This window comes from Bombus pascuorum, chromosome 13 (assembly GCF_905332965.1).
Source record: "Bombus pascuorum chromosome 13, iyBomPasc1.1, whole genome shotgun sequence".
NCBI lineage: Eukaryota > Metazoa > Arthropoda > Insecta > Hymenoptera > Apidae > Bombus > Bombus pascuorum.
The window spans coordinates 11,090,201-11,103,749 of NC_083500.1; the positions used below are offsets into that span (position 1 = coordinate 11,090,201).

General features: G+C 35.5%; 1 protein-coding gene and 1 long non-coding RNA gene across 4 annotated transcripts in view; one reads left to right on the forward strand and one right to left on the reverse strand.

Moving 5' to 3' along the window:
- LOC132913249 (unconventional myosin-XVIIIa-like) overlaps positions 1-13,549 on the reverse strand; it is a 65,608-nt gene that overhangs the window by 43,275 nt on the left and 8,784 nt on the right. For all 3 annotated transcript variants that reach the window (XM_060971423.1, XM_060971422.1, XM_060971421.1), the window contains one exon: positions 11,495-11,629. In XM_060971423.1, the coding sequence (XP_060827406.1) occupies positions 11,495-11,629 (135 nt within the window). The remainder of the gene's footprint in view (positions 1-11,494; positions 11,630-13,549) is intronic.
- Positions 7,510-8,460, forward strand: LOC132913259 (uncharacterized). The gene is made up of 2 exons (XR_009659348.1): positions 7,510-7,788; positions 7,865-8,460. It is a non-coding gene; the product is annotated as an uncharacterized LOC132913259 (long non-coding RNA).

Sequence of the window (13,549 nt, forward strand, 5' to 3'; positions counted from 1 at the left end):
CACGGTTTTCGCAGAAACAACACGAGAAGAAAAGAAAATCTGTATACATGGAGGATGTATTTTCATCTTTAATCTCTTCGATGGCCTCGTCACCTTTTCCTGCGAGCATAGATCACTATAGACGTCGTTGTTAAATCGACGACAAATGCGACGAGTTCAACTTCGACTAATTGAAACACGCTGTAACTGCATCCTCGATAATCGATTCAATTTTTTTGTCAAATTATACCCAAAGATCGAAAGACAAAGATATAGTAAGCATCGATAGGATAACAAGATAAAACGACAAAGAACAGAATTTTAAAAACGTTGTTCCGTAAAGCATGGATAATACGACTTATCGTATTCTTCATCTATAGTCTTCGCATGGGATTATTCAATGAAAAGTTGTTGAACTCACCATATCTCCCCAACAATTTTGCCAATTTTTCTAAAATCTCTGGACACTGTTACAAATGTTTAACATACAAAACACGAGAAAAAAGAAACGCGAATAAAACAATTAACTTACGTGGAAATTTCAACGGGGACAGTTTAATTACACGGTTGGTATACCTGATGCTTTGTGATTATGGAAATTACTTGCCCTACGCTGTAATCAAAGGAGATTACAACAATGAGTCGCGTTCATTTAAGACGCGTTGCATTATTCCGCACCGGAACTTCTCCATGACGAAACTTATTATCGTCAGGATGTTAATAAAAATAAGGAAGACTCGGATAGACAATTAAAAATGTGTTCACTAGGCAAAAAGAAAATGCAGACAAACTCGAAGATGGTATCCCGCTGGGGGTAGCCATCCACGTGTTAGTTAGACAAATTTACCGAATGTCCTGGACAAATTGTAAAGTACAAATTAAATAAAAAAAAAATTCGTTTCGTCGATGCTTGGTATTTTTATTATATCCTTTTAATTAATTACGAATTTCTGATCCATAGTGTACCAATGACAAAAAGTCAATATATAGTATAGTATCTTCTAAGAATTTCAATATTAGCCACCAATTTGCATTTTTCCTTCGTAATTCTTTTTCCATTAATCGATTCGGTACCAAATTACAGCTCCCTAATATTCGGTTGCCAAGCCAACAGTAGAAAATGTTATAGCAGCAAAAGAGAACAGAGAAATGTAGATTCGATATGAAAGAAACGAGATTAAAAATAGAGATTCATATTCTCCCCTCTGTTATCGTTATCGATACAAAATGACAGCTTACTAGCCACAGATAATCTTACAGGACAAAAAGAAAGAGAAAAAGTAACGCAGATACGAGAGGCTACAGTTTTAATGTACCTAATCTTCGGTGTTACGAGTTTCTTAAAATAGTAGCATCTTTTCTCGAAAGCCCGTGACTCTGTTCGTTCTGTTGCTCTCTCAGCACGCGGATCGCGTGCACCAGGACGCACGTGACGAGTCTGCAAATGCCTCGTCTTCGCATCTCACAGTTGGGGACTTGCCTTTTTTCCAGCCAGCCTCTTTTACGCGCGTCGCAAGAAACTTCAAGCGGCTTCTGTTTTTCTGCGATCCTCTCGTGATGTATGCCACCACAGATTGTCGTGTATTCATAAAGCTAACCAGGGACGCTCGATTACACTTTCGAGCAGAGAAAAAATTACAGAAGAGAACGAGCGAAGCAAAAGTTTTTCCATTTGCCCACACACAACGTGGTAAACGTATATACTGTTTTCCAATTCTTTTTACACTTCCAGCTACAATGTACAATAGTTACGTTTAACGGCTCAACCTGTTCCTGGAATAATAGTCGCAGTGGAAGATATCGGGAACGAGATAATCTTCACTGGAAATCGTAACTTACATTTATTCTTTTCTTCTCTTAACACAAGCAGATTTACTTTTTACTTTAGAATAAACACACAAAGAAATGTAAATGAGCATAGTAATCGAACCGATCAATAGCGAAACTTTTTCAACTGGAATTTAGAATTACAAATCATTTGCAGTTCAATCGCGTGTATGTTTTAAACATTACGTGAAATGGAATTTTCCGGATGAATAATATTCTGTATGGAGTCTACGTCGTTGCCGTCAAGGTCAAACATAAAATGCACGCCTGTCATTTCCTGATTAAGCTAGTAATTCAGTATAACCCAACGCTATTTAAATATTTATATGCCACACATGAGTGTCCTAAAATAGATTTTATTGCCAACTATGGCTTGAAAATGAAAGAACTCATCGTTCTATAAACATTGCTGGTAAGCTACGAGAAAATATTCTCAATGATATTTATCATATTAGAAATACTTCACAACACTTAAGAAGGAGAAAAAATCTGCCTACGAAATCTCTCGACCTACGCTTAATACTTATCTACCCACTTAAGAGACGCATTTCTATAAAATCCCTAAAACAGCCAGGTTACGCATGCACTACAGGATCATAAATATGTTACAGTTAACGACTACTAATGTCATAATTAATCTAAATTATCAGGAAAACGACCAATCGATCAGAGTTTTCTGTTGGTGCGAGAGATTGCGATCTAAAATACAGTAGCGGATAAAAGAATATAGTATAATAATTATACTATATGGATAGCGAGTTTGTTGTACTAAACATCTTTTGCATACGCATAATCGTACATCTACATAATAAAAATTTCAATTAGAAACTTGTAAGAATAAAAGACAGTAATTTGATAGATTTGGTTGATTAGTGAAATATATTTCTATTACTAATTATTGGTGATATAATATCTAGCGAGTTACGATGATTATATGTTGCGTAATTTCTATGGAACATATTTTCAAATTTGTTTCAGATTTTACCAATACGCTCACCGTACATCAGCTGGTTGCTAAAGCGAGCAAAACTCTCGTAGAAAGAAGACTAAAAAGAAAACGCTCCATTGATCTCACTAAAGAAATAAAATAGTCAAACTCGAAGATGGTATCCCGCTGAGGGTAGCCATCCACACGTTATTTAGCAATTAAGCTATAGAAATTTAGCAAATGTCCAGCTGGACAAATTGTCACCGTATAGTCCAGTCTCGTAACAGTGCTAATAAAATCGTAAATATTTATATTCAAAATATACAAATATAATATATTCGTAAATACAATACGATACTTTGTAGGATACTATCGTTAGTATTTCGTGAACCTGTCTACATAATCCATCTATCCTCTAAGCCCGTCATTTAAAAATTCCCTACACTATCGGGTCGACAAGGATGAGACGCAAACCGTGTCCCATGGCAGAAGAAATGGGGGAGATCAAACGCATGATTACGCGATGCATTGAAAGGCGACACGTAACAGATGAACGAGAATACATTGCGGAAGGCGTGGGAAGCCAGGTTCTCAATAGCTGCGAAGAATTCCTTTGTAGCCGGATTTTTAAACGAGTGAAATATGTTGTCGTCCGTGCTCTGGCTGGTACCTAAAATCATCCCGGTCCGATGACACATCGACGTCACGCGTTCTTCGACGAACCGGAGACGTATTATACGGGCAAAAGGCGAGAAACGACGAGGCTGTGCGAGCAAGCGTGGGCGAATTACCACAGCACAATTTCTACGCTGTCGTTACGTGACACGCCGATTCATAGAAGCCTAGAGACACGGTACATACGTGGACAACCGAGTTCTAGATCCAACAAAGCCGTCCAGCTTGCGCAAGTTAAGAAAGTATGGGAGAAAATTTGAGACACGTGTTTGCTTGCGAGCAAAAGTATTTAGAATATGTCGGCTCTGAGCTTTGTTACAGGATTCTTGTGCCAGCTACGTTAATACATTCAGAAATTCAATATTTCTTAAGCTTTAAAAAGATTTAGACACAGTAACAGAATTCTATAGACTTTTCTATGGATGCTGCATTCTCTGGAGACAATTTAAGAATGTGACGTGGAGAACAATTATGAGTGGACACTATGAATGGATAATTTCTAATGAAAATAAATATTCAAAATATTTATCATTTTAAGAGGAGGATTTTTCTCTTACGTAGGCATTCCTAATGTTCTTTCTTTTTTTTTTATTTTTTGAGGCAGAAAATTGACGAGATTTTGAATTTGAGTATGTGAGATGAAATAGGCAATTACAGTTCACTGGTGCTTTTTCAAATTTACGATCGTGTACAAGTTTTAGTACGCTACTTCAAAGAGTTGTTTGCTCGCTGTACACCGAAGAATACTTGAAATCTCGTTGAGTGGAGCGTAACAACCGCTTCAAAGACTCACGACACTACTTTAAAAGTTATATTTGGGAGTTACCACCCTACTTCTCTTTAGTTCTACTTCGCTTATTTTCCAAGTAGCGACGTTGCTCTGTTTAAAAAACTCTTGCCCCGTAGTTTAATATCAGTACAGACACTTCTAAAACATTACGCGACATTCCCTCTGTCCGATGTCGTTCTATCGATCAATTACTCGATACACGATCTTAATAGGGTAATTAACTTCAAGTATTACCTATTAAACATTATATATGGAAATTTTATTCATATTGTAGGTATTTAAAAAAAATGAATAGTGAATGAAACAAAAATCCACTGGTATCCTATGATTATGAATAATCCATTACGATTTTAAAAAAACTCTAATGTATTTGTTCGCGGATGGTAAAGAATGCCATTCGAAAAGTATGGTAATATCTCGAATGCGAAAATGACAAGGTACGGCGCCGAGACAAGAGGCTGTGGAAGGTGAAACAACTAGAATTAAAGCGTAGGCTGGATCCTTGTAGCGGTACCGTAACGTAACAGACTCAACCTAGTAGCGCAACAAATCATGAGGAACAATCGCGCAGATTTAATTAGCCTTTACTTTCTAACACGGCTTGATGCAACTACTACTTCTATTAATCAACCAACGAGTTCCCGCTCATCTCGCTTTCGCACCTCTTCTATGAAACCGTTTCGCGAAATGTGAATAACGTTTTCTTATATGGAAGATCTGATAACAGGGAGACAGATTTGGTAAGGAAAATTCGCAGGTAACTGATTCCGCGAAAGAACGTCTATTTCTGTGAAAGAGCGTGATATTAGTTCCCTTTTCTGTCCGTTTTCTTAACCCTGCTATGTTCTTTCACAAGAAGATTCAATATTTCAGTCCATTACAATCCATCCGCATTTTTCTAATGTTAAAAAACATCTCAAGTTTGAAGAAAATATGGAAAAATTGTTATCGATGTGAAAATTGGGTGGTACGATTCCTGGTTCAAATTCTACATCAAAGTCTCTTCTGTTTGTATGCTAAAACTAGAGCAATAAATTGAAGTGTAAAAATTGGAGAATCGCAGCTTAAGACGTGGCGCTCTACTTTTCTATTTCGCGAAGAAACGAATCTTCTAAATTAGTCGTATCCTCCTTTTGCCTGAATAGCGAAGGATGCTCCAAACCTTTGTAATGTACGTCAGCAACTTCGAAATATGTTGCAGAATGAACATTTCGATTGCCTTTGAAGAAGTTGCAACCACGTTTGCATTCTTCTTTCGAGTCCTTTTCACGGGGTTGCTTTTGCGTATAAGAACGAACGTAGGCAACACTTGCATTGCTTTACATCCGAAAAAACAGCGAACGTGACACGAATGATGTTACAGCTTGAAAACTGCCTCGTTTCGGATAGGCGTAAGTATGCCACGGCTTTGTCGTGTATCGGTGCGTGTGCTCGCAACAATCCGCAATATTCACCGGTGTACTTATTCACCAACGTCAGTCCGGCCTGTCACTCGACATGAGTCATCAGCGTTATCCTCTTGCAAACCACATTCAATATTTGCATTGTGCTTCCTTGCCTGCAGATCGTTCCTCTTACCTACCGATCGTATAATCGCGACCAGGTCGAGTTCGAATTTCATCTCCAACCTATCCATTCTTTTACGAAATACCCATTTGTTCGAGTGTCCACAGCGTTCACTATAAATTGAATTTAATAGGAAAATGTTAGGCCTTAAACGTACACCGTCGATACTTCTAGTAGAAAGATATTGAATTTTGTGAACATACATTATTGGGTTGGCAACTAAGTCATTGCGGGTTTTACCATTAGGTGATAATGACAAAACCCGCAATGACTTAGTTGCCAACCGAATAGAACGAGTGATCGAATATTTGACAACTTGATGGAATTGGACCAAAAGATTTATGTAAATATTCTTAAGTAGAATGATTCGTGTTATTGATATGAATATAGTGTATATCAATAAATATATATTGCACGTAATACTAATTTTCTTTGCTTCGAAATATCCTCAAATCGTGTTGGAAACTTCTCTATATTAAACTGCTGAAAATATGCGAGGGGTGATCATTTTTCTTTGGATTCCTAACCTAAAAAAAAATTAATAATAATTGCAGTTTTGATTCGTCAACTTACAATACTTTTTATCTACCAGCTACGAACGACCGCAAAGATTGAAATAATCAGAATATGCATAAAACAGTACCTAGTATATGTGTGTAATAATAATATCAATATAAGAGTAGAAAATATCTGAAGGGAGTTTCAGTGGTTTAGAGTTTAGGCTAAAATGGTGGTGAAGACGGTCATTAAACTCTCGTAGCTTGTTGTTCGCGTTGCAAGCGTGGGCAACGAACTTCTTTTGGAAACTCGATATTTATAGAAAGGCAATAGGTTGACGTCATTCTCGGACTGCACCTATAAGTGCATCCTTTTCGATGCCGCCTGTTCCTGCGTAACATTACTTTACAGCCCTACAGTGACGATGTTGAAGAATTTTACTGCCGTTAATTCGCCACCATACGTCAAATTAATGTATCACGTGAATTATTCTCTTTTCCTTGTATCTTTCCTTGTATCATGATCTCTTAGTATCATCCAGAAATAAGAGATCAGAAATAATTTATTTCGAATATTTATTACAATTCCACTAGGCAGTGCTTATCATATCGTTGATTTTTCTACTAATTTAAAAGATCTCTGCCACTACAAAAAAAAAAGGAATGTTCATTTCAAAATGGCAAAATAATTACGTTCGTATTTTAAACGTAGCCTAACCTATTTTATTCCTAATTCTAACTCGATATGTAACACTGTGTTCAGTTTCCTAGACTACAAATATTAATTTAATTTTAGACGCGTGTAATATATTACCTGACTGCGTTACGGATCAATTTCACCGTGTTATTGAACGCGTTATTCGATCTCGCTTCAATTACATCGATAACTGTTAGCCAATGGAGCAGAAATAGACTACTCATTGCTAAGTAACTACTGCTTACTTGTATCTGCATGTTGTACAAATTAATTACCAGCCATTTAAATATCGTGACAGGCAAACATTAGGAAGTAAAATTTTCGTGACAAAGCCTGACTTATCTAGGAAATAAATTCACGAACTGAAGAAATTAACATTTACACAGAGTAGCTGGAGAAAGACTCGGGCTGACCATAAAATATTTTTAATTTCACTATACATAGCATAGTTACCAATATTCCCTACAAAAAGTTCAAAGTATCTATTAGGTTGGCAACTAAGTGATTTTGCGGATTTTGTCAATACCACCTAATGACAAAATCTGCAATCACTTAGTTGGTAACCTGTATCTGATGCCAGAAATAAAGAAAATCTCGAGGATAAAGAAGTAATTATTTTCTAAATCGTGGATTCGTTCGTTCAATTTGTAAAAACGTTATAACCAAGAAACCTTGATCCAATTCGATTAACATTGTTGCTTGTATAAGCACATTCATCCTGCACGGTAATTCAAATGGACAGAATAATGCGTTCGCACGTAATGCAGTAGCGTGTAATTTTGATCGTACAATTTTACATCAACGCGAATGCCATGAATACAAACTAACAGTGCGTGGTTTACATCATTAATTACCGTTCACGTGTACGACAAGTAGAAGATTAAACGAAGCCATCTGTATTTTAGCGCAGAGAACAAAGTTATCAGGAGGAGCCAGTTGGTTAGTTTGCTTTTGGAATAACATGAAAGGAGAACACGCGATCAATGATTAGTATAATGCATACAGTGGTTGCTATAATTAGACAGAAGCACTTGAACGTTATGAAGATGAAAGACGCGAAGAATGTAAAAGGAAATATAAAAACTAGTTTCCGTGAAATCGTTACTTTTAACTTTAGGAATTAATTTTACTATTTTTAACTTAGAAATTCTTTCCATCCTTTCTCCTCCTCCTTTTTATATTTATACCACCAATATGGTAATAATAATTCTAATCCTATTCTTAGTATCATCCAGAAATAAGAGATCAGAAATAATTTATTTTGCTCATCAACTCATTGATAGGTACAAACAGGTTGTTGCTAAAGTACATCCGAGTCAGTAAATCGACCGTTAGTACATCGGATCCACTCGATCGCACTCTACTTTACCAACCATCAATACATATAAATACACATATGTTGTTTCAGCAGAGATACGAACCACGTTTTGAGTAGACTAATTGTAACCAATTATAGCATACAAATCCTGATTATATACCAAATAAATTTTTTTCAAACAAATTTACTTAATTAATTATACATATATAATAGGAAATAGTAGTAGACAATAACAACAGTGATCAACAAATGATAAATTAATTAATGTGAAATTTTAAATTTCAAAAAATTAATATACATTTGAAATATATACTTAACAGGTATTTAATCTCGAATTCATATTTTCCTGTTAATATAGGTATCTATAAAATGAAGTGAATAATGCACAAACCGAGGAGGTAGAATGAAAAGTTCTTGAAATAAGGAAGATAGACTTACAGTATATGGCGTAACTTTAATAGGCCAACTATCGGAAAATTCTATCGCATTGCTTTTACCTCCTTGCCATTTAAAAGGCTCTTATACCGCTAGAGAGCATATAACCTTACTTTTATTGCTGTAACTTAAAATACAAAACAACAGATACTATATTCATACTAGAAGCTATACTGCGAATTTTTTAAAATTCATATATTGCAAGTATCTATATAGTATAGTAAATATAATTCAACTTAATAAATCAAAGAGTACCGTTTACATTTCTCAACGTATGTATAACGAGTTTAAGTTCAAACCTATCTCTACTATCTTCGCCTAGCTTCTACTTGAAAGCATCACTTTTCTTTTTCGATGCATTCGCGAATCACTCGAAACTATCCAACCAGATTCGAACTTTCGTTCCATTTCTACATGTGACGCACCCTGCATATTTTTATCGCGCTCGTCTTATTACACGTCCCAAGGCGAGTGCAAGGCGTTTCAATAACATACATTTCTACAGCAACTACCACTTTCGCACGGTATTGTCGCGAACGACGACGATTAACGGACAGCAAAATGCCGTGGCTCGGACAGAATTCTCGTTATGCATTAACTTGGAAATGATAGGAAGTTGTACTTGGTATTTATCGCTGGCAGCAAATCATGGAAACAGCCGGTGATTGCTTAATCAGAGGCGCTTCACCTTGTTGAATTTTCTTCAAGCATAAATTAATCGTTGAGACGACACGACTATATTATTCATTATTATTATTATTTATATCGTTTGGTATTTCGTCAAGTTCGATTAACTAGAGAAGATATCGTATAAATAAATTATACTTGATTGTTTTTTACTTAAATCTTTTGAGATTATTCCAGATATTACTATCAGACATAAGTAACTGATAACAATTTTTAATCTATCTTATTAATTGGTGTGCATGATTGGAAGAAATTAATCATTGCATTGTACTGATCTCATCGGCCGATGCCATTCTTTAATCGTCAATTGATAATTGAAAATATTAATCATGCGAAATATTAAAATGTGAATCACGAACCGCTGATAACATCATCAATCATCAATTGTTAATTTTTTTCCCAAGTTTAATTAAAATTTCATTGGATATACATACTCGAACGTAAGTGTTAACGATTGAAACTGATTGATAAAATATTAAAATCGTGATCATCGCATGAGTCTCGTTTAAATATTCAAATTGAAACAAGTCGCTGGGAACGCCAAAAGAAAATAAAAATTAATCTCAAAATTAATTAATAAATAACGCGTTAATTGCAAACGCATATGTTGTATGATCGATAACAAATCGGTTTCCATTCAGACATATTTTTAATTTGCAAGAGTTAATTTATTTTTTAGAAGAGATATTGAAAATTGATTTAAAGCATTTTCTTAGAAAACAATGAGTAAGCAAGAAGCACGGTTCGAAAGCATCGAGCATTCAACAAATAATACCTTCCTTTATTGTATTAGATTAAGCGTTATCTTCGATGCTGTTATATTTATTCCTAATAATCTTACTGCAGCGTTAACAAACAGCAATTTAACATCGGTTATCGAAGCAGTTTGACGCCGATAATGCTAAAATAAAATAAAATAGTCTTGGCGTAAGTCATTTTCAACAAAATTACACGACATGCTTAAACATTAATAACAATGTCGTGATATCAACAAAGGAACACCATTGTATCTAGAAAAATGCCTTAGTTTGTTCGACTTTGTTCTCAGACATACGTACAATATATCTCAGTATAAATACCTACTTCGTTCCCATATATCAGGAAAAATTTCAATAATCAATTCTTTAAAACCACATACAACTTGCAAGTTGTTACATTTATCGTCAGTTACTCATACTTCGCTTGTATATTTTATATATATTATATATTCTTTGCATTCTGAATTTGCATTCTGAATTCAGAAATTCTGTCCATACCGTTAAATTTCAGAAATTCTGTCCATACCGTTAAATTTTCTATGAACGTATAAAAATCCGCAGTCTAGATATAAACGAATAATTAATATGCATAAACTGCCACTATGACTAGCTACTTAATTTGTGGCGATAAAAAGTGACAAAGCTTCATTACCGTGTAATTGCGCTATTATCGTAGGATTCCGGTTTTTGATTCGACAGAAAGCTGGTATTACGGAACGGGCAAGTCAGCAGATGTACCGTTAAGCGATTACTATGCCACTGCACCGCCGCGAGGAATGTGGGTGGAAGGCATCCGTCCCTACTATTGTCTTTTTCCCTCTACACCTTTCCTCCTGTTAGAGTTAGAGTACCAAACAATCCCATCACGTCTTTCACTTTTTCCGCTCGCTTATTTCCTACCTCATCTTCTCCAAAATTTCTCGTTCGGTTTCCTTTTGTATCTGATATTTTGTCAATCGTATTCATTTTCTTAACATGATTTGAAAGTATAAACCAACTCCTATTTAATATTTCATCGATATTCATTTTGTAATTCGATTTGCAATTAAATAATACAACTTTTATTATCCAAAGCATTCTTCTTCTCTCTGTTTGTCTTTCTATTAATCCTTCTGTATCTTATAGAAAGCTTGATTAATAAAGCACTTTACCATAATTCAAACAAATTTGGCCATTATTTAAATAAATGGCTATTACATTTTTTTTCTTTTTATTAAATCAAATAGGCGACTGAAACGGTGTGCACTTTCTTTTGTGGCGTGACGGGAGAGAAATCTTCCAAGACTCTTTGCAAAACGATCTCACCGCGGGATTAAGACAGAAAACAGAATACTCACCATGTTTTGATGAAACCGCAAACTACCAGATCGACGAAGTGTACCGCCACGAATATTCGCAGCCGCAAGTTCGACCTGGCGTCCGTCGCTACCACCGCGTCTTGATAATTCCGACAATTCCGCGACTGGTTGCACCTGCAAACAACAAAGTATTCCATTACACATTCTATTACACGTTTATTATATACAACAGACACTCTCTTCTTTAGTCCCGTTTTAATTAGTCTCCGCTTTAATCAACCGCAGTTTCATCGCGTGACATAAGAATAAAAAAAGCTTCGATCTATCGAACGAGTCAATTTTTTCGGATTATTCTACCGGGACCCTCAAACTTTTATATTTCAATTTCACTTTTATCTTAACAAACAAACTTTTTAAAAAAATGTTTAACATGGAATTGAAATGAAATTGAAGATGAGGAGTTTTAAAAGAACAGAGGGGCAGTCTTAAAATTCAGTTATCGATTAAATCCAAGTTTTCAAAATTGTTTCTTAATTTATTTTGTCCATTAAACGTATATTTTTCCATTCTGTCCAAACTATATCATTGGATTTAATAAATTCTTCCCATTGAACTATCTTATATTCTGATATTGCTTTTCAATGATAAAATGGCATTAAAATAAAAACTTAATACAAATATCTACTTATAATATTGTTCTCTGTGACTATATAAATTTCTCTACAGAAACGAGAACGAACTTGCACTTGCAAGCTTACAACTTACAATTTACAAATCTGTTGGGTTGGAAACTAACTAATGTTCTCATTAGCACCTAATGACAAAATCCGCAATCACTTAGTTTTCAACCCAATAATACACACAATACAGTTTGCCAGTATATTCCGAGTAACATTCCCTATGGATTATTAGATAGTTGGCTATTTCAAGGGAATTACCACAATTAACAAGTAGTACAAGAGTTACCGGTATTCGGATGGTAGGAATTCAGATAATAAAGGATCAACTGTACATGTTGATAAGATCATAGCTAATCGCACGCATTAAACAGATATCACGCGTGTAACGGATGCCTCAGACTACTTTCTAGCCGCGTGTGCGAGCTCAAGAAGATTAAAGTGGTTTCCGTCTGGCGTATACAGCACAGGAAACAGGATGTTGACCGAGAGAACACCTGCAAGCGGCCTAGCTGTACATAGTATAAGTATGTAAATCACGTTACGTTCTTTCTGTTAAGACCGTTTGGTTTACCGAGAAGGAGAACCAGGGCATGAACCTGTACGAAGGCCCCCAAGCCTAATCGATACATCCTCCTCTAGGAACTTTACAACCCGAACTGGAAATGTTCCAACGATTAAACTAAACGAATTTATGCTACTTCGGTAGTATATTTTGTTTGCCATTTTATACACGGAATGAAATAGAATACATAGATGCGAACAGAAATAGTGAATTTTGCAGAAATTGCATAACTAAAACCAAACTCTGATGATGTGTCATCTGTGACACAACGATACCAATTGGGAGTCGATGTGAGTAATCTTTTCTCAGAGGAAGTCTTTTGAGAAATTTTGTCATTCTTTTGACCCAGAAAGTGTAGAGGATGTATAGTACGTTCCAAGTATCTCGATCTTTCTTGATCAAAAGCTTCTATATAATTATAACACTAATTAATTCCATAATTGGGTCAATGTTAATTGCCTTTTATTTTTAACAAAAATGATACGACTCGTTAAAAAAGAGGAGACTCATAAATAAAGAATCTGTTATATTCTAGAGATTATAAATCCGAGCGACGAGTTGACTCATTCTTTCCGGTTAACTCAGGATAAAATTCTGCGTAAGTCACGATGGGTTTATTGTTGTAAACCCGTTAGGAGAATTAATAAAATGAAAGCTTGTTTATCGGCAGTAGGCACTGAGAATCTCACGCAGAAATAGAAAATATCGTATCGCAAGTTCATGTCGACAAATCTAATTACGCTTGCACAGCTTTGACAGTAAGAAGTCTAACAAAGTACTTAAGTACTTAATTCTCCGAGTTCGTGACCAACTGTCACAACCAAGGACCAATAGAAGATCATCGGTTGGATC